The sequence below is a fragment of the Callospermophilus lateralis genome, chromosome 4 (genome assembly GCF_048772815.1).
Source record: "Callospermophilus lateralis isolate mCalLat2 chromosome 4, mCalLat2.hap1, whole genome shotgun sequence".
NCBI classification, from domain to species: Eukaryota; Metazoa; Chordata; class Mammalia; order Rodentia; family Sciuridae; genus Callospermophilus; species Callospermophilus lateralis.
The window spans coordinates 95,724,173-95,750,876 of record NC_135308.1 but is presented as its reverse complement, the minus strand read 5'-3'; the positions used below and the strand labels follow the sequence as shown (position 1 = coordinate 95,750,876).

The 26,704-nt window shown below is 31.5% G+C and overlaps 1 protein-coding gene across 2 annotated transcripts in view; it reads left to right on the top strand.

Moving 5' to 3' along the window:
* Positions 1 to 25,724, top strand: part of Ergic2 (ERGIC and golgi 2) — a 39,859-nt gene extending 14,135 nt beyond the window's left edge. For both annotated transcript variants that reach the window (XM_076854244.1, XM_076854243.1), the window contains exons 5-14: positions 199 to 269; positions 2,243 to 2,283; positions 5,454 to 5,555; positions 6,773 to 6,868; positions 11,554 to 11,609; positions 12,488 to 12,586; positions 15,428 to 15,525; positions 20,280 to 20,442; positions 22,083 to 22,165; positions 22,341 to 25,724. In XM_076854244.1, the coding sequence (XP_076710359.1) occupies positions 199 to 269; positions 2,243 to 2,283; positions 5,454 to 5,555; positions 6,773 to 6,868; positions 11,554 to 11,609; positions 12,488 to 12,586; positions 15,428 to 15,525; positions 20,280 to 20,442; positions 22,083 to 22,165; positions 22,341 to 22,403 (872 nt within the window). In that variant the 3' untranslated portion in view covers positions 22,404 to 25,724. The remainder of the gene's footprint in view (positions 1 to 198; positions 270 to 2,242; positions 2,284 to 5,453; positions 5,556 to 6,772; positions 6,869 to 11,553; positions 11,610 to 12,487; positions 12,587 to 15,427; positions 15,526 to 20,279; positions 20,443 to 22,082; positions 22,166 to 22,340) is intronic.
* Positions 25,725 to 26,704: the final 980 nt, after the last annotated feature.

Genomic DNA, 26,704 nt, shown 5'->3' with positions numbered 1-26,704 from the left:
ATTTTTTTTTTCATCTTTCATACGTTTGATTCAAGTGAGTTATGCACTTCCATTTTTACCCCAAATACAAATTGCAGAATCACATCAGTTACACATTCACAATGTTTACATAATGCCATATTAGTGACTGTTGTATTCTGCTGCCTTTCCTATCCCCTACTATGCCCCCTCCCTCTAATTTTTTTCTTTTTAATGCAGATGTTGGAGCAGATGTATTGGATTTAGCAGAAACAATGGTGGCATCTGCGGATGGTCTAGTTTATGAACCAGTAAGTTTAATTCATGTAATTTTTGAAGTATACAGTTTGAGGGATTACACACTTGAAGACCAGTTTGACATTTGCTTTTAGTTTTCTCTGAGTTTTTAATGTAATTTTTCTTATTACATAGGTAATCCGTATTTGTGCAAAATTTAGGTGGAGGGCAGGAGAGAAAAGTCTAATGTCAAAGACTTCGCATAGCCATTGTTAACATTTTGGAATGAGCCTCTAAAATCTGTTTTATGTTTAAACTTTTTTATATTTTTTGTTAATGCTTCCTAATAGTTTCCTTGTATCTTTGCTTTTAGTTGCCATAGTGATAAAATTTTCTACTTTTTCGCTAATAATTTAGAAACTTTTATGTCCTATTCTACTTGTATAAAATTTTAGTTTGAAAATATTTGAGCTGAATTTCTCTTATCATTATCAGAAATGAAGCATTAACTAAGAGAAATTTCATAGGCATGTATTAATTTATACCTCATTTTCACTTCTCAAGCCTTAGGAAATGCTGACATTCTCTTATTATCTTCAAAGCACAGTTGTGCAAAAGCATAATTGGTTTATTAGCAGACCCATTATGGGGATAGGTACAGTGATAACAAGACCTAATCAGGATTAGCCCTAAAGAAGCTTCTGAGAAAAGGGATGCAATTGTCAACTACTTTTTAGTTGCTGACTGCCTTTTGGTATTGTGGTACTTGTGTTTACATATGTATTATTGAATTCTTTTTTGTTCACCACTGGCACTTGTGAACCCTTCTTTAAGGAAAATTGCAAAATGATAACTCAAAGTGGTAAGTAGAGGAAGACTTGAAGTAACTGAATGGAATTTTGATTGCTGAATTCATATTAGTTTTTTTTTTTTTTACAGCAGCAAAACGTACTTTTGGTGTACACTCTTTTAAGTAGAAATTTGTATAGAAAAGTGAATTTGTTATTGCTACTCTTTCCCTTTCTTCCTGACCTCTATTTTCCTGCTGACACAATTGACTTTTTAGTAATTTTTATATGAAGCTATATACCTTTCAGTTCAGCGGATACTGTTACAACATATTGAGCTATCTGGAAATATTAATCCAGATGATTAGACACTTTAACATTTGCATTATGTTTTATACTATTTTAAGAACAGTTTTTCAAATTTTTTTTTTTGGGGGGGTACTGGGAATTGAACTCAGGTTCCCTCAACCACTGAGCCACATCCCCAGCCCTAATTTATATTTTTATTTAGAGATGGGGGTCTCACTGAGCTACTTAGTGCCTTGCTTTTGCTGAGACTGGCTTTGAACTCAAAATCCTCCTGCCTTAGTCTCCTGAGCCTCTGAGATTATAGGCATTAGCTACCGGGTTGGCTAGTTTTTCAATTTTAATAATGTTTCATTGCTTTTAATTTTTACCATTCTTTTTTTTTTTTTTTTGTCATTTTTATTTTTGTTTATCATTTTGTAGAGGGACTTGAGATTTCTTTTTTTGGTAAAAATGTAGGGGTTGATTTACAGATTAGCATGAATTTCTGTGCCAGTCATGGAGGAAGCTATTTGGCCTGCAAATGCAGATTTGGCTGAGGATAGAATTCTTATTGCCTCCTAGCAAGAATATGGGCTTTGAATCCTCAAATTTTACACTTAAGCTATATGCCTTCCCACTCACCACCGTAGTTGTTAGTTTCATCCTGCCGTGATTTAAATGATTTAAGTCCCAAAATACCATTTTATATCCTGATAGATTGACTATTTATATCTGTCAATAAAAACAGATAACTTTAACAGGAACCTATTTGTGATTAGTAAATTTTATTCTATTTTTGAATAGAATTACATTAAAATTTTATAACTTGACTTATAGAAGATTAAATATAAATCAAGAATACCTGTTTTTAGTAACACTCTGAATTTGTTTCTTAGAGAATTTTTAAAAATTGTGCTAGAAAAGCCAAGAATATTTGGCAGTGCCAGTAATTATGTTTTCTTTTATTTCAGGTAATATTTGATCTTTCACCACAGCAGAAAGAGTGGCAGAGGTAATAAGTGAACAAAGTATTATTATTCATAGAAATCTATATCATGTTTTGGTATTGTAGAGTGCTCTGTGTGCATTTTTATCAGGATTTACTATATAGTTGCTTCCAGAATTTTAGTATTAAAAATTATATTCACTAAACATCTGTGAACGTAATTCTTTATGTACTTGTGTTAGTTTGTATGTGGAAAATTCCTAGATATTTTCATAGGTGGTGAGGCATATCCTCACAAAATATTTTGCTTATACTTCAAAGTTATATGAGAATACTTATTTCTGTACAATCTCATTGAAAATGGGTAATAGACTTTTTTAAAAAATGTTTGCCAGTTTAATGGATCAAAATTGGTATTGTATTGGTTTTAATTAACATTTTTTTATGAATCAATTGAATATCTTTGTGAATTTTTTTCCACCTAGTAGTTCTTTTTTATGAAACTACTTGGTCATGGTTTATGCCTATTTTACTTGGTTGGGTTTTTTTTTTTTTTTTTCCCTTAAAAAGGTGTTACATAGTTTAAGATTACTGCAAAGGAAGTTTTTTAAGCCATTTTGTTTTCTAGTCTCCCAAAATATGTTTCAAGGGTATTTCTTTTTTAATTTCTTATTTCACCATTTGGGGGAATTTTAATGTGAAAATTGAAATTGAATATGGTTGAACAAAAGCAGTAACTATTAGATGTCTTAGGGTTTCTAGTGTTCTTAGTGAAAAGCTATCCAGAAATGAAATATTTCACTTTTATCCAGGAATATTAAAATGAGGTGACTCCTTTCATCTGGAATTTTATTTATTTATTAAGATTAGTAATAAGTGGAAGAAGAGATTGTTTTTATAAAGATGATAGAGTTTTTTCTTCATGGTTTTCTACATACTTTTCTATGTAGAATATAGGCTTTATTGATTGGTATAATCCAGGCAAAATTTACTTGAACATACACTTTATTGTCATCACTGTCTTTGGTCACTGCCTAGCATCAAAAGTTGATGTAGATCCACAAAAATGTGAAGCTGTCAATTTCTGCTGGGCTTGGATCCAAAGATATTAAGTCTTTAAATGTATGTATCTGAAGATGGGATTTTTTTTTTTTTGAAGCTTTTTAGATGATCATGTTTTGCTTCTCAACATATATTCTTTACTTACTCTTGAATGGCCTAGAGATTTCCAAGACCTTATGTCTTCCAGAATAGTGTACATATGAACTTGTTTTTTACCCTTATGTACCATATTTTATTTATCCATTCATCTGTTGAAGGACACTTAGGTTAGTTCTCTAGCTTAGCTGTTGTGAATTGGGCTCCTATAAACATTGATGTGCCAACTCTCTATATTATGCTGATTTTAAGTCCTTTGGTTATATGCTGAGGAGTGGGATAACTGGGTCAAATGGTGATTCCATTCCAAGTTTTCTGAGAAATCTCCATACTGCTTTCTATAATGGTTGCACCAATTTGCAGTCCACTACCTTTTCCCCCACATCCTCACCAACATTTATTGTTATTTGTATTGTTGATAATTGCCATTCTGACTGGAGTGAGATGAAATTTCAGTGTAGTTTTAATCTGAATTTCTCTAATTGCTAGAGATCTTGAACATTTTTCATATATTTGTTGAACGATCATATTTCTTTTGTGAAGTATCTGTTCAGTTCTTCTCTAATTATTAGATTAGTTGTTTTTATAGTGTTAAGGTTTTTGAGTTCTTTGTATATCCTTCAGATTAATGTTCTATCTGAGGTGCAGGTGGCAAAGATCCTAAAATATTTAGGATCTCAATTATTCTCTTTTGTAAAAAAAAAAAAAAAAAAAAAATCAAACCCTGGACATAGTCTTTCTGAATTTCTACTTTTTAAAATCTGATTTAATATTTTGTTAAAAAAATCTATTTATTTTTGCATTACAATTCTTAATACACCATTAATATCATAATTTATCATATTTCTGATTATATATAAGGTATCTTGACACCAAATTCACATCTTCATACATATATTTTGTATAGTGATGAGAGTCTCCTGATTTAAGATTTATTCTAAACTAAATTTATAGTGTAAATATGAATTATTTTAAGTAGCCCTGTTATACCAGTATTTAGATGGGTGGTACATACATATTTTATTACCCACTTTCATTTCAAGAAAATGCTTATTTTATCATTTAGTGGAGTGTGAATTATCAGATTTACATTTACATTTTTAAGTGCCTATGTTTATACATACCTTATTCAAGTTCAGTGATGCGTATGTTTTTGTGTGTGTGTGTGTATGAACAGATTTTTATCTTTTAGCGTAGTTTTAAGTATACATTAGGGTTCACTCTTGATATTGTACATTCTGTAAGTTGACAAATGTATAATAAAACACATTGTAGAAGAAAAACTTCCACTGCCCTAAAAATTCCATTTTACTTAATCCCTTTTTCCCCCACCATATTTAATTTTTATACTTGCTAAGTTTGAACTTTACTACAAATGACTTGGGATGTTAGTTATTTAAAGATGTTAAAGGAAATTAAAACCTAAGTATTTTTTCTCAAATGTATGCTTTGCTTTCTATAATTCTATGCTTATATGTTGATATTACTTTTGAAATTGTGTAGGAAGAAATATATTTTATTTAGAATGATCTTGTCATAGAATAAAGTTTAACTGTCTTGGGAAGGACACCAGGTAATATTTAAATGGTCTCATTATTTAGTTTGAAATGAAAAGTAGATACTGGTGATGTGGGTTTATATCCTAGTAATCTACCATTTCCAATTCCATCAAGTCTATTGTATGCCCTTGTTTGTCTTGTTTTCTGTATCTGTGACACTTAATTCAATGCCTGACAAAAAGTTAAAATTTTGTAATTGTGGACATATGTATGAAAGATGAATTTAGATATTCAGGTAAGTAGAACTTTTTTGGTAATCCTGACTGCATGTTCATTATTGATGAAATCAGATGGATTTCTTAGTACTAGCTATTAGACCACTAACGACCTCACCTCATTTTTCTTGGTTCTAAAGAAGTAGATAGAGGAAACTTTATATACTTTATTTTGGAATAAAATCTTGTATAATAAATATATATGGTTTAGCTAAGTCAGCTAACCATTGCTATTTTTGAATAACTATTGACTATCTTTGTTTACCTTACTATATTTCTAAATTATTATTTGTGTTTAATTTAGGATGCTGCAGCTGATTCAGAGTAGGCTACAAGAAGAGCATTCACTTCAAGATGTGATATTTAAAAGTGCTTTTAAAAGTGCATCAACAGCACTTCCACCAAGGTGAGATGTGCATTTTAAATCTGCAAATTTCCTATACTTACTGTGAATTTAATTTGACAGTTTTACTATTGGTTTAGTTTTATAAATCTTATTTTTTTCTCAGAATGGAATAATTTTTACTCTGAAAATTTTTATTACTGATTATCATTATGAACCATTAATAATTCTATCATGAATTATTAATTATTAAAGATACACTGTTAAATATTAGTTTTTATTATTATGTATGCAGCCTGTAATTTTGATTAGGACTATTACAGTATATTATTTCACTTTTATTTATTTACTTTATGTTATGCCTTCATAGAAAATTGTATTAGGGTCAGGCACAGTGGCGTACACCTGTAATCCCAGCGACGCAGGAGAGTGATGAGAAGTCGAAGACAGTCTCAGCAACTTAGTGAGATCCTATCTGAAATAAAAAATAAAAAGGCTGGGGATGTGGTTCAGTGGTTAAGCAGCCCTGGGTTCAATCCCTAGTACCCCCCACCCCCCGCCAAATTATACACACACACACACACACACACACATATATATATATATATATATGTATATATATATATATATATATATATATATATATATATGTATGTATGTATATATATTAAAATTAGGTTTTATGAACAAATTAATTGCAGTTATTATTATGAGGATGCATAAATTTTGGTTAGGATCTTTGTTTACTTCTCTTATTTTTATTTTAAAGGTTAGAATAGCTGATATTAAGAAAAGTTATGATTATGAAAAGGATACTTTAAAAATATTCAGAGGTTTTACATTTTTTAGGAAGAAATTGTTATTGTCTATTCAAAGTTAGAAAGGATTCCCTTTCCTTACCTTGGTTTTATTCCTGTCATCCCCTTTCTCCCTCAGTGCCAGAAATAGATGAAGAAAGTATATCTTTGGTTGGACTGTTTCTTTTGTTTTAATCTTCTGTCATTGAATTTAATCCTTTGGTTAGATTAAATAAACATGTAATTTGAGGTTTGTGTAAACATAGTAGATATGTAATAATTATATATATATATTTTTCTATTTTGTAGATGTATTGTTTTAACTTTGGAGACTTTAGGAAACTGCTATTCTATTTTTGACATTTAGGATATTATCTAGAAATTTATCTTTTTGGACTTTTATTCCTTCTATATGTAATTTTCTCACCACAGAATGATTAGCAAATGTATTTTAAGTAATCTTAATATATCTTGTTTTAATAGGGAAGATGATTCATCACAGTCTCCAGATGCATGCAGAATTCGTGGTCATCTATATGTTAATAAAGTAGCAGGGAATTTTCACATAACTGTGGGCAAGTATGTTCTTTTCATTTACCAAAAATACTTTTAGACAAGGTTGCAGCTTGGTTAAAAGTAAATTTTTTTTCCCCTAATAAGATAATATATAGCTAGCTAGTAAAGGACTGCTTAAAATGTTTTGTGTCTATTTTTAATGTCTTGAGATTGCTTTGCAGGGCTTTATTTTCAGGACATAGAAGAATATACTAACTTTAAAAACTACCTCAGGACAAAAGTAAAACTCATGTCATATTTTATATAGTAGAATAAATGAACTATTGGTAAATACGAATTAAAACTTTCTGCTTGCTAAATTTTAGTACCCAGAGAACTCATATTTAGACATTTCATTAATTTGGTCATGTTGTTAAGGCTTTCATTTTGTTTAAAACCCTGTAGTATCCCTCACCAAAATTTAGTCCTTGACTAATTCTTTTTTTTTTTTTATGTTTATTTTTTAGTTTTAGTTGGACACAATACCTTTATTTTATTTATTTATTTTTATTTGGTGCTGAGGCTCAAACCAGGGCCTAGCATGTGCTAGGCAAGTGCTCTACTGCTGAGCCACAACCCCAACCCCATAGTCCTTGACTAATTCTTGACAAATATTTTGATATAGTTAGAAGCCAGCAGTATTCTGGAATAAAGTTAAATTAGGCAAAACTTAAGGAAAAATATCAGATCACACCTCTTATGAATTGCACTTAGCATAGAAGTTGTAGAATAATAAATTTTACATAATTTCTGAATGAATAAATAAATTTCCTCCCTCAGATTTTGTTATTTGTTTGCTATGGCTAGAACCCATTCTACCCATTCCCAATCTGTTATTCAGAACCTTAGAACTTAATATCATAGAGGCAATGACTATTAGTCATTGCCTAATAGTTGGCTCAAAGAAATTTAGAAGATTTTATTACACCTTTGCATATATCCTAGTCCAGTATGAAAACTTACACTCTCATGATGATAACGTATATTTTCAATGAGAGAGGCCCCATGGAAAAGCATTTGGTTTGTATCTTCTCAACTCAGTGGTGTCTTTATGTGAACACATTCCTAACTTTTTGGTCTTGTATTTATCAAGTACAGAACTTATCATTTTGAAAATTTTGTATTATCTCTCAAACATAGTGCCATTTCTGATTGTATAATATATACATAAGAGAGATTTATATTATGTGTAATATAACATAATTTATATTATGTGCCATTTCTAATTGTAGTATAAGAAAGATTTATATTATGTATAATATAACATAATTTATAATATGTATTCAGCATGCAAATGAATATACTAGAAAGTATAAGGAAGCAGGAAGATGTTTGCAACTTACATTAACAGATTGTGAAAGGTGTATTAGCATTTTTGTTGATGAGATGTTATTCTGGAATAAAGAACAACTCTCTTTAATGTTGTGAACAAAATAGTATAATATTCACTCAGTTTCTTGGGAAATTTAGTGTATATTGAAATTCCCGCATTTGTGAAACTAAATGGAATTAGGTTCTAGTCTGAGGTAATTATATATAGGTTTTTCATGTATGTGAATGTCTCTTAAAGCATTTTAAAGTTAGGTAAGATGTAGAACAAAAATTTTTTTTTTAATTGATTTTCTTTGCAGTTTATCTTGTTTCTCTGGCTGTTGTCCACAAATGCCAGTAGCAACCCCTTTCCAATAATTGTCACAATCAGAAATGCATCTCCCCAACCCCTACCAATTTTCAGAATAACTTTTTCTCCACTGAAAGATCATTTGGGGTAGATTTCCTGTCTGATGGGGTAGAAATTACAGTGTCCAGGAAAGAAATAGGTAAATTGTTAGTTATTTAACTTCCCTAAGAAGAGCTTTAACAAGGGTCGGAGAACTGCTATCATGTACTAGGAATGATTGAATTTTATTTATCTATCTATCTGTCTGTCTATTTATTTATTTATTTATTGTAGTTGGACATAATACCTTTATTTTAACATGGTGCTGAAGATCGAACCCAGTGCCTCGCACGTGCTTGGCTATTGCTCTAGCACTAAGCCACAGCCTCAGTCCTTTAATTTGATTTTTAACTTTTAATTTTTTAAAGGGAGATGTATATTTATGCTATTACTTCATAAATTTTTAAGTGTGTCTTAACAAAAATTTAAAAAGGAAATAAAAAAGAGGCATAATTTAAAATTGTTCTCTTTTCCTCTCAGAATAAAATACTGGTTTGTGAGACTGTGTGAGAGAGAGACCATTGAAGTCAGATATGATGCTATAATGTGATTATTCAGAAATTTTCCTGTCTAAAAATTTGTTTAGAATTTTAGTAGGAATACTGTTAGAGTGATATGCTTTGTGGGGATAGGAATAGCCTACAACGATAGACTTTTGTTTTAATAGTGAATCTGAGGTAATATACATTACCCTGAACACACGGCACTTTACCAGACTAAACTATTAGTTATTTCAGTGCATAGGGAGTTGCTTTGTTGCACAAAATTTTAATTTTATTGGATGTTAACCTAACTCATAGAAACACAATGGTCAGAAAAATTAGAAAATAGAATATCTAGAAATTCTTCATAAAAATAAAATATGAAAGTGAGGTTGCAGTTAAAGTAAGTTTCTGAGTGTCTCATTGGTTAGCCAAGGAAGGAAAGCTATGTACTGATAATTTAATGCAGCTGAAACAGTATATTCAGAGAAAATAAATTTGCTTTAGGTAATTAGCCTTCAGCAAGGAAAGTGCTATAGCAGTTGGACCTCAATAGCAGTAGCTAATAGTCAATTAAAAAAAAAGGCAAGTGATTTTGAGTGGTTTTACTAAACGACTGATGAGTAGATAGGAGTTACCAGTACTGTTTGTTTTTTTATTTGAGTAGTCAATGTTGAATTTAAAACAATTAAAAATTAGAATCTTTGATTAGTCTATGTGGAATAATATAATATTTTTAAAGGAAGCAAGAAAGCACAAATTCAGTACAATATAAAGTGAAATCTGCTAAGATGTGTTACAACTGATGATGTAAAAATAACGTAATAGCAGGAAAAGATTTGCTTGAGTAAATTTTCAAATTGTGAAAATACAGACTTTTTTTTTTTTTTTTTTTTGAGAGAGAGAGAGAGAATGAATCTTTCTTTCAGATGGACACAACACAATGCCTTTATTTTTATGTGGTGCTGAGAATCAAACCTGGATCCCGCCTGTACTAGGCAAGTGCTCTGCCGCTGAGCCACAATCCCAGCCCCAAAATACAGACTTTTTTAAAAGCCTATAGTTATCCATTTTTCATCAGTATTTTACAGAAAATATTTAAATTTGTCATGTATTTTTAACTGGTAGTGGTAAATTTAATTTGCTTTCATGGACTTAAATATTGTAATTTCCATGAATTTTTGTTAAAAATAAAAGCTGAATATTCTAACTTGCCCTACTATACAGGAATTTGATGGCTTAGCGGAGGTAAAAGTTTATTGCTCTTTTTTTTTTCTTAAGCTCACTACCAAGATGGAAATTTTTTAGTGAGAAAATACCATCTACCACTATGACCAAACAGAGTAGCTTAGGAAATTTAGTTTTGAGCGTGCTCAGTAAGGTTACTTGATGAATTTAACCTAAAGTCGTTAAGGCAAAAACAGAGTTTATATATGAAGCTTATATTGTGGTAAAGGTTATTTTGATACAAATACTATTAAGTGATTTTTGAGTGATTTCCTTTGCTCTTAATGCTTTCACAGGTTGTGTTGTTAAAAGTTTACATAGGAATTAGATTTCTATTCTTCTACTTGGATATATTTTCTTATCTCAAATTGTACTTCCAAAAGTGTTTTCAAACACTTTTAAGTGCAAAGGAAATTTCTGTGTTTTAAAAATCCTTGTAACTATACAGTTGAGTAAATTCTGCCTTAAATTATTAAGCTGTTATGTAATGACATGCTTAAAAGCAAATACCAAGAATCTAATAAGTATTGCCGAAATACCTTCCAAGTAATGAATATGCCCAATTCAAACAAGTCATGGATTTATATTTTCAAATTTGAAATATATAAGATTTCAGTATAGATCATCATTAACAGGTAAACACTTGTAATCAGGTTGGAAAATAGGAACACTAAGGAAAAGTAGCTTCCCTGTTAAACACTTACTTTACAAAAAGTAGTACTGTTATTATTATTTTGAGTTTCAGCAATAAAAGTGTATGAGAATTTATATTCTATGTAATAGCTTTGATATTGTATCTTGGCCACAGAGCCTAAAATATTTATTACCTGTTTCCTTATGGAAGAATATTTGCCAACCCCAGTTCCTTATACTGCCAAGGTGATAAGACTTGTCTTCTTAATCATAAGCCACATACATTCTTCTGTTTGTACTACAAACAATTATGTAACTTGGGAAAGATCCACTTTCTAGTTTTAGTTGTTTTATGTGTATGTGTATATGTGTGTGTGTGTGTATGTGTATGTGTATGTATATATATATATATATATATATATATATATATATATATATATATATATATATTTAAGTTGGTTTTTTTTAGTTGTAGATGGACACGGTACCTTTATTTTATTTATTTATTTTTATGTGGTGCTGAGGACTGAACCCAGTGCCTCACACATACTAGGCAAGTGCTACACCAATGCGCTGTTACCCCAGCCCCTTAATTACTTATATTTTTTTAAGTGTTATTACTTTAATTTTTTTTTCCTTCCTTTCAGGGCAATTCCACATCCTCGAGGTCATGCACATTTAGCAGCACTTGTCAACCATGACTGTAAGTAGTTTCTGAAATTTTTTCAGTGTAGATGTCTTTGAAGAAAAAAGTGGAGTTTTTATTTGGTGTATGTTTTTGTTTGTTTTATTGCCGGTGCAAAGTAGGGTTTTGAAAGTAAGCTTTTTAAAAACAGATGTTCTTCAGAGGAGAAAATTAATTATTGAATTTTTTTACTCTAATCCATTTTTAATCTGCTTTTACTTCAGTTTGCTAATAGCTCAGATACTTCTAAGGTTGGGGATGAAGGCCTAGATGTACTTTGTAACACTTTGTATGCAGTTCCACTAATTTTTATAGACAAGAGAATATATTTGAAGTTTAGTTCAATTTTTGTATCTAAATGTGGCCATATTCATGTGTATGTATAAAGTTGGTTTGATATAATGATTGTGAGAAGAGTTACTTTTAAAGTCAGCTATAGACAACAAAATAAATTCTATAAAAATATGTTTAGTTACAGCAATGATGTATGTGAAATATATATATGATCAGCTTCATCATTTAGCCAGACAAACATCATCCCAATTCATGTAAAAACAGAATCTTGTAACTGTATAATTTATCGGATCAAGAAAGATGTAAATTTTTTTTGCTCTCAGGATTAAATGTAATACTGTTTCTTAGAATTTAATTTGCATGTAAATTATAAAACTTAAGACAGTATTTTATCAGAATTTACTTTTACACATTTAATCCTGATGCATTTTCTCAACTTAATGTTGTTTTAAATAACTTATTATTATATTTGTAAAATTTAGATATTTTCATTTGAGAATAGATAAAAATGTAAACCAATCTGTAACATGTATTTTTGAATAATATAACTTCTCTACTTAGTTTTTGTTTTGTCTTTTTTTTTTTTTTTTTTTGTCTCTTAGCTTACAACTTTTCTCACAGAATAGATCATTTGTCTTTTGGAGAACTTATTCCAGGAATTATTAATCCTTTAGATGGAACTGAAAAAATTACTATAGATCGTAAGTATTTATTAATTATTCTTGTAATTTACATGTAGGAAATGGCTTTTATAACCTTACTATTAGTAGGCTTTTAATTATCCTTTTACCCCCTAGTAAAGATAATCTTTAAATGGCCGATGGATTATTTATGTAGAGAGAATTTGTCCTAGAATTGCACAAAATTTGAGTGCTAAAAAATAAGTGATAGTACAGAGCCAAGCGTGGTGGCACACACCTGTAATCTTAACTACTTGGGAGCCTGAGGCAGGAGGATGGCAAGTTGGAGGCCAACCTGTGCAGTTTAGCAAGAACCTTTTCAGATTAAAAAAAAAAGTCTAGGGTGTAGCTCACTGGTAGAGCATTTGCTTAGCATGCATGAGACCCTGGGTTCTATTCCCTGAATTGCAAAACAAATAATGTCATAGAACAGAATAAAGAAATTAGAGTTATGAGTAGGCAGGGGAAAGAGAATTTTAACAGTCAAAATATAGGAAAGGTTGATAAGTTAATTGGGCATAAGTGCATTTTTCTATATTCACCAACAAAAAGAACAACAAAAGAACATTTTGGTGTTAGTGACTTATTAATATAGTCAAAAGTACTACATTATAGGACAGATAACTTCTTTCAGTGTTTTTTTAAACATTGAATTTCAATAGAAGTATCAGTTTATTTTCTTAGTTCAAGTAGTCTATTTCCATGTTTTATTGAAAATGTTTGATTGCCTTTCTTATGTGGTCATAGTAAAAAATAAAGAGTTGGGATATAGCTCATCAACTGTACCTTTTAAAGACCTACCTTACACTTTTGGAGCACAGAGTGTTATAATTGCACTAAATATTCCCATTCAAAACAAGCGAGGAAGGAGTGACACATATGAGTCAGTGGTCTATAGCAGTTTTCTAATTCATCTGGACAAATGTGACATTTCCCTGCTCTAGGAATGGAGATGTGCGTTGATTTTGTCCTATTCTGCTTCTAGGCAGATTTCCCTAATCCCCCATGCTTTCTTCATTTCTCTTTGCTTTGTCCTCTGAAAAGTATTCCTACTTTCCCATATCTTTTTTGGCCATATCTAAAGAGGGCACGGAGGATATCCCTTTCTTAGTAGCTAAATACCTCTCTCAGCCTACATACAGTTTATAAAAAAGTTGTGAATCCATAAGTTTTTAAATTTTTAGCTTAAACATGTATTTTCTTTTAATGCACACTCACAGACTTTGTTGGTCTTTAAGCGTATCTTGTTTTCATTTAATTCTGTGTGCCAAAACTTACAGAATTCTTTATGAGATATGCCTCATTTTATAAACTTAATTCTACAGAATTTGGGCTTATCAAGCTTCCATGAAACATGCCTAAATTACTCCAAATCAGTGAAGGGAAGTACATTCTGTTCTTGGTGAACTTGGGCAAAGGCAGGGAGGAAGAAGTGTACACAAACCATACTGTCTCCCGTGACTCATATTTGTCTTGCGAGTTTATTTTGTTTGTAGTATTTTAAAATATGTTTAATTTGTTACTACATTTGATTTTCTAAAGATCACATATATAGATACCGATTCTTGGATTCTTTTTTAAAATAGTGCTTCTGGTATTACATGGGGATGAGTAGATGTCCATTTTTAAGTAGGATATGCTCTGTCCAGTTTGTGTTGTACCCTTCTTGAAAATTAGAAATTGTGGTTAATTGACTTGTCTGAAACTGTAAAGCTAGTAATTGGCAAAACACTGATTAAAACTCAGGTTACATTCCCACTAACTTTGCTTTATAGCAAGATTTGTTGAGGGTTCCTGTTACATAGTAATTTAACTCTTTATTTTTTACTACAATATGACCAGGTAAGTAAATATTTAGTTTTTCTTAAAGTATTCTTGGGCTGCTCTCTATCACAGTTATTGAGGTCTTTGTGGAAAAGTGCATATTCCTGGGCATCGTATCCATTTAAATTAGAGTCTCTGGGGAAATGGCCAAGGACTGTGGGGTGGGGGTGGGGGGCGGGGGAGGTGCTGGGGAATGAACTCATGGCCTTGTGCATGTGAGACAAGCACTCTACCAACTGAGCTATATCCCCAGCCCACTGGACTAGGATTTTTATTTTAAAGAAGCTATTCATCTGGTTCTTTAAAATTAATTTTAAATTACTGTATTTATACATAGTTAGTTTTCAGAAGAAAATTACTATGCTGAGTGAAGTACATCTATTTTCATTTGAACATAATGTGGCCTCATTGCTCATCTACAGACACACCTAATTTTTTAGAATATACCTAGAGAATGAAGATTGCTTCATTACCAGTATTACCAATTATTAAGTATTACCAATTACTGACAATGATGGAGCAGAGTTTTAGAATTGAAAAGTTTAATAGATTTCTTACCTGCTTTGTTATTTGGTATTTTTTGCTTGTATTAAACCTAGGCATGCCATAAAAATGACCCTCTTAATTTCACAGTAGTCATTTAGAAGTTTGTTAGTGTATCTTAAGATAGAAGGAGAAACTGAAAATTATGATGATTATACTATTGTAATTTTATTTTACTCATATTCCTGCACTACAAAGAAATGTTACCTTTATTTTTCCATGTTTCATATGAGAATGATAATGATTATAAGGGCTACCTAACTAAATCACTAGTTCATATTTTTTAACATTGTATGTTTGTGTGTTGTGTGTGTATGTGTAAGAGAAAAAGAAAGAGCAAGAGAAAGAAAGTGCAACCATGAGTACATTTTCATTTTATTGGACATTAAGTCAAATATAATATTAAATTTTAAGTTTAATGTATTTTCTAGAAGAAGGATATATCTGGTTCTATTGCTATTGGATTGATAAAAAAAAAATTTGTTTTTATTTTAGACAACCAGATGTTCCAATATTTTATTACAGTTGTGCCAACAAAACTACATACATATAAAATTTCAGCAGATACCCATCAGTTTTCTGTGACAGAAAGGGTAAGTTGATTCTGATTGGTAAAATTATTTTTAAATTTTTTTGTTAGTGTTTTATAGCCCCCCAGGTACAAGGTTCAAATTTAGTTGGTTCCTTTTCTCATTTTAAAATTTGTAGGAATTTTGAAATGAATTAACATTTTATTTTAAGCCGAAAATTTATCAGAAGTATTAGTATATTCTAGAGTGAGAACAGAATTTTTAAAAAATCTGAAATGTTTCTATTCAATGAAAACTTTGAATCATTAAACTATGATGAAATCACTTATTCATAATGTCTTTAATCTTTTTAACATGTTTAATTTTATAATATTCTTTCCTCTATATTGTTCTTAATTGGCCAGCAGATTTTCTGATGTCTTTGCTGTTTATTTATTTTTAATATTTTCTTTTAGTTGTAGATGGACACAATATCTTTATTTTATTTATTTATTTATTTATTTTTATGTGGTCTGAGGATCAAACCCAGTGCCTCGTATGTACTAGGCAAGCACTCTACCACTGAGCCCCAACTCAGCCTTCTGTTATTTATTTTTTAGTAAATGTTCCTACCAAGGAACATATGTGGTTCTTATAGATCAGATAGCAAATTTAGAGGGCTTGCCTCCTCTAAGTTAGTGCTTTGTAGTTATCTGATAAAGTGTTGTGGAACCTCAGAATAGTGTGGTTTTATAAATAAATACTGACAATGGTGGAGCAGAGTTTTAGAATTGAAAAGTTTAATAGATTTCTTACCTGCTTTGTTATTTGTTTTTTGTGGAGTTGGATATAAAAATCAGGGCCTTGCACATGGTAAGCAAGTACTTTTACCATTGAGCTACATCTCCAGCCCTTATTTTCTTGTTTTTATGTTTATGAATGGTAAACATTCAAATACTAACATCAAGAAGAATTGCAAGACAAAAAATAAGTGCTTTTTAAAATTTTTTTTTCTTCATTTGTAGTTTTCTTTTGGTATACTTGTAACTTATTATGACCAGGTTCTTAATAATTGTAGAATTTTCCATGTTCTGAAATTAGGTGGGTTTTTTTAGGGGTGAAATTTTGTGTCTAACTTTTCAAGTGGCTCAGGGAGAAAAACCAAATATATATAATTGTGTGTATTTGTTTATTTTTGTGTGTATATACAAACTAGGTAAAATGTATATAAGTATATATTGTGCTTTTCAACATTTCTGTAAGGATAGGGAGATATTTCTCACCGTAAGATTAACAAACATCTGGAAGACACTATACATGGTTGACAAAGCTTTGGAGAAAACAGACACATGTATTGCTATGGGAATGTAAAGTGTCATAGTCTCTGTAAAAAGAAGTTTGGCACTATCTGCACAATGATGTATCCTTTTATCATTTAACCTAGCAAACCCTTTCCTAGTAATTCTTTCCCAAGATACAGTGAGAATAATACAAAAGTGTTGAGTGTAAAGTTTATTTGTTGTATTGTTATTTATAATAATAAAGACTAGAAACAACCCAAACTGTACATCTATATAATAGAAGAACACGTATCTTCAAAAGGGTGAATGAAAAAGATCTCTATATACTGATATGAAATTATACCAGAATATATTTAAAAATAACAAATCCAAATTAAAAGTATAAAAAAATATAGCTGGGCACGGTAGTACCTGCTTATGATCCCAGCAACTCGGGAGGCTGAGACAGGAGGATGGTGAGTTCAAACCCAGCCTCAGCAACAGCGAGGCACCATGTAACTCAGTGAGACCTTGTGTCTACGTAAAATACAAAATAGGGTGGGAAACTGGCTCAGTGGTTGAGTGCCCTGGGTTCAAACCCTGGTACCCCACCCAAAAAATAGGTATATATTAGAATCTCAGAGCATTTAATATTTAGAGGGATGTGTGAATACTGATATGATGACCAAATTAGTTGTGTTTCACTTGAGAAAAGAAGTGATGAGTTGGTAAAGTGCAGGATTGAGGGGTAGGGAAAGGGGGCTGATCTTTGGTCTTAGAACCCAAAATAAATCATTTGTCTTTTGTTACATGGACATCGCAGTCCCTAACATATCCATATATGTGGTAAACTTCAACACGATATTGAGCATTTCAGAGCTTTAAGGTAAAGTCATTATTAAAAATTTGATCAGTAGCTTGTAAGGTTCTATTGTGCTAATAATAGGGGAAAGGGTTTTGTAATGCTTCACATAAAAATGTTTGAATTTACCTTGATAAATAATTATATCACTTGTATTCCTAAAAGCATACAGTTTAGTTAAAACTTACTAAAAACAGAATCTGGCACAAAAGTTATAACAATGCGCTATGGTAGCATAGTTGTTTGGAGCCATAATAGAAAATTATTAGTTTCCAAACTTGAGTTTTGAAGTATAAGCAGGATAGAACGAAATAGATTTTTTTTTCCTTAAGGTTTACACTGGTAGATCTATGATTCTAGTGGCATTCCTTTTTGTTTGTTTGTTTATTTAAATCCTTTTAAAACTGAAACCGTTGTTCAAATATTATCTTTCAACTTAGTGCATTGTCTTTTTCATGTTGTGTAGTTCAAAATGAACAGCAGAAACTGAAATTATTTGCTTTTTTAAATTTGATGACATAAATGACAGGAAAGAATAGAGGACACAGAGACCAATCCACAAAACTACAACTATCTTATATTTGATAAAGGGGCTAAAAGCATGCAATGGAGGAAGGATAGCATCTTCAACAAATGGTGTTGGGAAAACTGGAAATCCATATGCAACAAAATGAAACTGAATCCCCTCCTCTCGCCATGCACAAAAGTTAACTCAAAATGGATCAAGGAGCCTGATATCAAATCAGAGACTCTGCGTCTGATAGAAGAAAAAGTTGGCTCCGATCTACATATTGTGGGGTCGGGCTCCAAATTCCTTAATAGGACACCCATAGCACAAGAGTTAATAACAAGAATCAACAAATGGGACTTACTGAAACTAAAAAGTTTTTTCTCAGCAATAGAAACAATAAGAGAGGTAAATAGGGAGCCTACATCCTGGGAACAAATTTTTACTCCTCACACTTCAGATAGAGCCCTAATATCCAGAGTATACAAAGAACTCAAAAAATTAGACAATAAGATAACAAATAACCCAATCAACACATGGTCCAAGGACCTGAACAGACACCTCTCAGAGGAGGACATACAATCAATCAACAAGTACATGAAAAAATGCTCACCATCTCTAGCAGTCAGAGAAATGCAAATCAAAACCACCCTAAGATACCATCTCACTCCAGTAAGATTAGCAGCCATTATGAAGTCAAACAAGTGCTGGTGAGGATGTGGGGAAAAGGGTACTCTTGTACATTGCTGGTGGGACTGCAAATTGGTGCGGCCAATTTGGAAAGCAGTATGGAGATTCCTGGGAAAGCTGGGAATGGAACCACCATTTGACCCAGCTATTGCCCTTCTCCGACTATTCCCTGAAGACCTTAAAAGAGCGTACTACAGGGATACTGCCACATCAATGTTCATAGCAGCACAATTCACAATAGCTAGACTGTGGAACCAACCCAGATGCCCTTCAATAGATGAATGGATAAAAAAAAGTGGCATTTACACACCATGGAGTATTATGCAGCACTAAAAAAGGACAGAATCATGGAATTTGCAGGGAAATGGATGGCACTAGAGCAGATTATGCTAAGTGAAGCTAGCCAATCCCTAAAAAACAAATGCCAAATGTCTTCTTTGGTATAATGAGAGCAACTAAGAACAGAGCAGGGAGGAAGAGCAGGAGGTAAAGATTAACATTAAACAGAGACATGAGGTGGGAGGGAAAGGGAGAGAAAAGGGAAATTGCATGGAAATGGAAGGAGACCCTCATTGTTATACAAAATTACATATAAGAGGTTGTGAGGGGAATGGGAAAATAAGCAAGGAGAGAAATGAATTACAGTAGATGGGGTAGAGAGAGAAGATGGGAGGGGAGGGAAGGGGGGATAGTAGAGAATAGGAAAGTTAGCAGAATACAACAGTTACTAATATGGCATTATGTAAAAATGTGGATGTGTAACTGATGTGATTCTGCAATCTGTATTTGGGGTAAAAATGGGAGTTCATAACCCACTTGAGTCTAATGTATGAAATATGATATGTCAAGAGCTTTGTAATGTTTTGAACAACCAATAAAAAAAAAACAGGAAAGAAATATGATTATTTTGTAAATTCCTAGCAGATAAATACTACAAAACTACATCAAAATATAAACTTAGTTCTTATTGTTTTGGTCAATGAGGAACATGCTATTCAGTTGTAAGCTCTTGGACTCAGTATAAAACTCAAATGTAAGCTGACCTATTTGAGAAAATAGGAAAGAATGAGCCAGGTGTGGTGGCACATGCCCGTAATCCCAGCACCTCCAGAGGTTAAGGCAGGAAGACCACAAATTTGAGGCCACCCTCAGCATTTTAGCAAGACCCTGTCTTAAAAGATAAAAGGCAGGGCTGGGGATATAGTTTGATGGTAAAACACCCCCACCCTCCACCCTAGGTTCAATCCCCAATACTGCAAAAAAAAAAGAAAAACTATAAGAAAGAATAATTTTGCTCTTTTGATAGTTTCAGAAGCTAACCACACAAAGAATACTGAATAACTGTGTCTGAAGAGTTTAATCTGGTAGAATAATTCATAAAGAATTTTGAATGTCTTGTATAGTAGAGTTGTACAACTTAATACTGTCAATATATGTTAACAATCAGATAACATAAATTTTGTTCCTCTCTTCCTCCTTTTCCTCCCCTTCCTTTTAGGAACGTATCATTAACCATGCTGCAGGCAGCCATGGAGTCTCTGGGATATTTATGAAATATGATCTCAGTTCTCTTATGGTGACAGTTACTGAGGAGCATATGCCATTCTGGCAGTTTTTTGTAAGACTTTGTGGTATTGTTGGAGGAATCTTTTCAACAACAGGTTAACAGTCATTTCTCTGTCTTAATTTCTAAAAAGTGTCTACTAATTACACTTAAGATACTTCTCCTTAAAAGGGGCAATATACACATTCTTATGTTTTAATATTTGAAGAACTTTTTGTTTAATGTTAATTTCAAACCTCTAAAATTATAGTGACTCACCATTAAGAGTAACTAATTTCACAGCATTCACTAATTGAAGGGATATTTGGTAAGCTACAAATATCCTGGGGGTTAACAGAAGACAGAACTAGAATTAAATCAGCCCATTTTCTTGGTGGTAGCCTTGAATGAGTCACCTACCTTTTCTGGAATTGTTTTCTCATCTGTGAAAATCACAATGAATATCTAAGTTGTAAGTGTAGTATGGAGTTAAATGAGAAAATGCATAGAAATAGTCACTTAAGTTCAAATTTCCTTTTCATTTAAGCTTTATACTGTGTAAAATCATATCTTATGCTACTTTCAACTTTGTAGTATGTGGGATTTTTTTCAATCAATAATGTTTTGATTTTTGGCCCTGAATTCTGAAATTCTTTTAAAGATCATTTGCAGAATTGTAATGATGAAAAATTGAGATTTAAGCATAATAGGTAAAGTAGAGAAAAAGTTCACTTCCTTTTTCATCTTTAATTCCTATTTGTATTACATGGAGTTGAATGGTTTATATACTTGGAATCTTTTTTTGTTTTTTTGATACTTGGGAGTGAACCTTCGGGTGCTCACCCACTGAGCCACATTCCCACCCCTTTTTATATTTTTCATTTTGAGACAGGGTCTGGCTAAGTTGTTTAGGACCTTGCTAAGTTGCTAAGGATGGCCTCAACCTTGTGATCATTCTGCCTTAGATTTCCAAGTCGTCATTATTTATTTATTTATTTATCTTTTTGGTACCCAGTATTGAACTAAGGGGCACTCAACCACTGAGCCACATCCCCAGTCTTATTTTATATTTTATTTAGAGACAGGGCCTCACTCTCTTTTGCTGAGGCTGGCTTTGAACTCCTGATCCTTCTGCCTCAGCCTCCCGAGCCGCTGGGATTACAGGTGTGCACCATTGCTCCCAGCAAGGCATCATATTCTTAAGCATATTTTTTTAACAAATGAATAACTTTTCTATGTAATTCCTTGTTTTTTGATTTATTTAAACATGTGTTGATAATTTATTTTCAAAATTATAGGGGAAAACCTTGAAAAGATTATGTCAAGGTCATGAATTATATGGCCTTGTGTTTTTGAAAAAACATTAATTTGTTTTTAAATGTATAACTATCTTCTTATTTATTTATTTTTTTCTTTTTAGTAGTGGGGTTTGAACCCAGAGGTACTTAACCACTGAGCCACACATTCATCCCTTTTTATATTTTTTTTAGAGACAGGGTCTTGCTAAGTTGCTTAGGGCCTCACTAAGTTGCGACGCTTAGCATTGAACTTGTGATCCTCCTGCCTCAGTGTCCTGAGCTGCTGGGGTTACAGGCATGCCCCACTGCGCCTAACTGTCTTAGTTTCTAACCATGAAAGAGAATAATACAAACAACTTTGTTTCCTTTCTTAATTTATTTCATTTTAGTTGAGTTTTTTATTCATGTATAGCAATTTCAGAATAATTTAATTTAAAAACATGAACATTTTTTGTTACAGGCATGTTACATGGAATTGGAAAATTTATAGTTGAAATAATTTGCTGTCGTTTCAGACTTGGAGCCTATAAATCTGTCCATTCTGTAAGTGATATTATATACATGGTGTTGATCTCTGAATCATAATATCATTTCTAAATCTAAATAGTCACTTTTTGTGCCTAGAAAGAATTATCCAAAATACAGCTTTGTGTTTAGAGAAAATAGTATAAGGAATAAAACTAATGATTTGGTCTTTTTTCTCCCTTTTCCCTTCTAGGTTCCCTTTGAGGATGGCCACACAGACAACCACTTACCTCTTTTAGAAAATAATACACATTAGCAACTCCTGAGGGAAGGAGATAAACTTTTTGCCTGAGACATAAAACCTTTTTTAATAATAAAATATTGTGCAATACATTCAAAGAAAAGAAAATATGAGAACCTGGAAACACACTTATTTTAAAAAAGAAAAAAAAAAAAGGGAAAAAAAAACCAACCCAAACTGAAATCCTGTGTATGTTGTGTCTGTTACAAATGTCCTAGAAGAAATTATGCAGCTAATCAGTGAATAAGTCCATCTGGAGTATTGGTTTGAAGATGACTCCTTCTGATACTTTCACAACAAATGGACAGTGTTGAACTCAAACCTTACTTCTTGGTAACAAAGCCTGAAGGAAGGAAATGAAACCACATCTAAAGGAAAAGGCATTGATAACTGCAAATGTTTGCGTCCTTTTGTTTTTAAGAGATATGATGTGAGAATAAAAATATGTAAAACATATGGAAAACTAGTCTAGACTTTAAAAAATTGTGATCAGTTCACAATGTTAATAAAGAAAACAGGGACTAGTCCCTATGTTATAGCCATATTAATGTTAAGCCATATCGACAAGACCATTTTATCCAGTACTTTGGTCTTATGAAAGTAACTGCTTTTCTTTAATTCTTGACGTTTATAACCATTCAAAGTAGAATCTTAGAAGACTAAGGTGAAATCTCCCAAGGGCAGATATGTAAGTGGTATGATATGTAACAGAGATATCATTCACAATTTGTATAGTGGAGACTCTAGGGAAAAGAAAGCACATTCTTTTTTTAAGATGCTGTTCCCTAATCTGATCATTATTTATTGGTATATTTTGAGTGATGGGGGTGAGAAAGAAAAAGATCCACTTCTGATGACAAAAATTATCAGTTTGTTAATAATAAGAGGAAAACCGGAATATTTTATACATGTGATAAATGGGGAGCAGGGTAACTTTAAATAAATTAGAAGTATGAAGCAAATTTTAAGTATGACAAGATAATGTCAGGTCTCAGAGGTGCCATATTGAACAATGTCCGTTAAACTAAAAGTTGGATTATGAAGGAAATATTTCATTCAGTATGTCCTGAATGTGATTGATTTGTGTTAGGTTAAGGTTTTTTTTTTTTTTTTTTTTTTCATAACCCTTTAAGGGCTTTAAATTTCTAGAATATAAAAGATTAAAATAATGAAAGGGAGCTATCATGTAGGTGCCATTAAAACCTGTACTTGGAATATGCATGTCAACATCAGTTTTCCTTTTGTAATACTTAATAATAGTAGAAAAGTCATCAATCATTTCCTAAAGTTTAAATCATTTAAGGAAATGGGGAAACAAGATTCCAGGTAGGTAATGAGACTAACAGAAGATTGTAGTCCTTAACAAATAAGACTTAAATGACTAGATTAAAAATGGTGGTTTTAGAGAGTGGCAGGTCACAAGTTATAGTTTTTCAAATGAAACAGTTTTAAAGATAAAATCTGTTTTGCTTTTTTTAGAGTCAGAATAATTTTTATTTTGGTTAGAAGTGGAATCAGTTAATAGGAAGATAGATTTCCTTAAAAAGAGGGTAAACCATAGAGAAATCCAGGACAAAACTATTTTGCAGTAAGGCTTATGTAGAATGATATTTTGGATATTTTGCCTAAAATAACAGAAGCATCTTTGTTTAAAATATACAGGATCACAGAGACCTAATGTTAACTGATTAATATAAGTGACATAACATGTTTTAAAAGATTTTTTAATTGAAAGTCCAAATAATGAACAAGCCTTCTCTGTGTTTTTTATTTCTTCTAATATTATTTGCAACAAAGGTGGGCTTGAAACTAATATAACATTTCTCAAAAGGAGATTAGTTGGAGAGAATTAGAATTTTTGCTACTGACTTTAGACTGGTTGTTGGTCTTCTTAACCTTCTTGTCAGAAAATTCAATCAACTTTTGAGATTTTTTTTTTTTCGATTTTTTTAATGGGAGGAAAGTGCTGATTTAGGGTTACTTTCAGGATCATAGCTGTTAAATATCTTTTTTAAAGATTTTTAAAAATTATTTTGTACTTATATGATTTTTTAACTATTTCCATGTTTTCTAAATACCACATTAAAATTTTAATGAAATTAATCTGTCCCATTAAAACTGACTGTAAAGGAATTTCATTAGTTCAAAATTCTGCTTTGCCATATATCTTCAGACTTAAGATTTTCATCTGAAACTCTTCAAATAGAGGCATATTTTTGGCACTGAAAGAATTAAAATTCTGTCCAGCTCTTCGAATGATGAAGTGTAACTATATATCAAGATTCCTTAGGTGTTTTTGTCCTCTCCAAGTGTTTCACTTTCATCCTGGAAAGCATTTTTCTGACCTACCAGTCATGCAACTTTCTGTATGCCTGTGGGTCCCTCTAGCCCTGATACTCAACTTTATTACTTAGTCCAATCCTCCTTTTCATTGTATTAAGGTATTCATAATCTATTATGTATATGTTCCAGCATACATATTTTAAAAATCAGGGACCTCAAATTATTTGAAATGTAATTTTTAAACTGTGTTTTCATATATTAGCTATGAGGAAGATTAAATATTTAGGTGAATAATTCACCTCTGCAGTATCTGTACACTTCAGAACTACCTCCTCAGAAAAGCTTAGCTCAATATTAATAATTCTGTAATTCATAAAATTACTTCTGATTCTCAGATGATTAATATACATTATTCTCCTGCACATTTTTGGTAGAAAGCATTGTATTTTTATAATAATTTACCTCCACAAACAAAATTTATAATCTTCTATAGTTTTAACTTTGGAATTCATAAAGAAATGATTAATATTTTAATATTGGAAGTAAAGATATACCATGCTTTTTAATCTTACATAATTTAAGTACTGGGTAGTAAATTTATATGTAACTCTTCTGAATCAAAATTCAGTTTATACTTGAGGTCAAGGTATTTTTTAACCATTTAAAAATTACTTAAACCTGGGATCTTTACAATCTCAGCATGCCATTTAACCTAGTACTTTCCCTTCTCTCTTGAATTCTAGCAAACCAAAGGGAGTCAACCTTTTTCACCACCATCAAAATAAAAATGGTGGTAAACCATATGTTTACTTCCTTGTGCTATAATGCCTATATTAATACGCAAATATTCCCTTATTGTGATGATATGCTCAAAATATATATCCCCCCCCCTTTTTGAAATATTTCTCAATGATGAAATCACCTTACATTATTTTAAGAGTGAAAAAAACTGCCTTGGATTTTTAAAAAAATTTATCCCAGGAACAGAACAGAAACATTTAATGTCTCAACTGCAAACATTTGACCCTAAATAAAATTACAAATTATAAAACATTTTCTTTGTTTTTTTAATCTTAGAAAATTAAGATCATGTACCTACAAATAAACCTCAATTCCTTATATTTGAACCTTTTTTCTCATAGGTAAACTACATGAATATTTAAATATCATTTGGTTTTATTTGCGTTTACTCTAGATGGAGCTAAACTGCTATGTTAAAAGTGGAAGAGTGACCAAAGTTGAGCTAATTCATATAGGTCTGTAAACCTGTAAAAAATTGAGTACAGATAAGATTACAATTGATAAAATATAAAACATTTAAGTAATTTTGTATTGCAATTCCAAATAATATTGGATGTTTAGCCAAAAGAATTAAGGTAACTCTTCCAAATAGTATAACTAATGCAATTTATGTAGTAATTTTAAAACTCAGAAGGCATAAGGAAAACTTACACATTAGTGAAAATTTTTTACATCAGCAACAGTTTGCATAAATATGTAATGAATATATTGCAAATTCTTTGTATTCTTTTTTCAGGTAGTTGTCACTTTAGTAACTACCTTTTTAGTTTTTAATTTTATTTATTTTGCAATGTTGGCAATCAAACCCAGGCTTTGGAATATGTTAGTCATTCCCTCTACCACTGAGTCATACCTGCCCCCAATCCCTACCTTTAATTTCTTTAAGGTATTTTTTATAATTCATCCAAGTTGCCATACCTCACATCTCTCCTCTGATATTCAATTCCAGATTAAAATAAGTGTTTTAGAATAGGGATTCACTAAAATGTGTATCAATAAAGATATTTCTGCTATTTAAACTCAATTTCAGTTAAGCTCCTTTGCTACAACAGTAGCTGTACTTCTAGGGGATTGCTGTCTGTCAAACCAATAACATCTTAAAACCAGCAAGTGCTACTCCTATTTTGTTAGTTTCTGGAAAATATTTTTTCAAAGTAACCTAGGCAGTGAGATTTTTAAAACTTTGTAGGCATATGGGACAAATATTGCTTCTTATCCTAAACAGTTGCTTA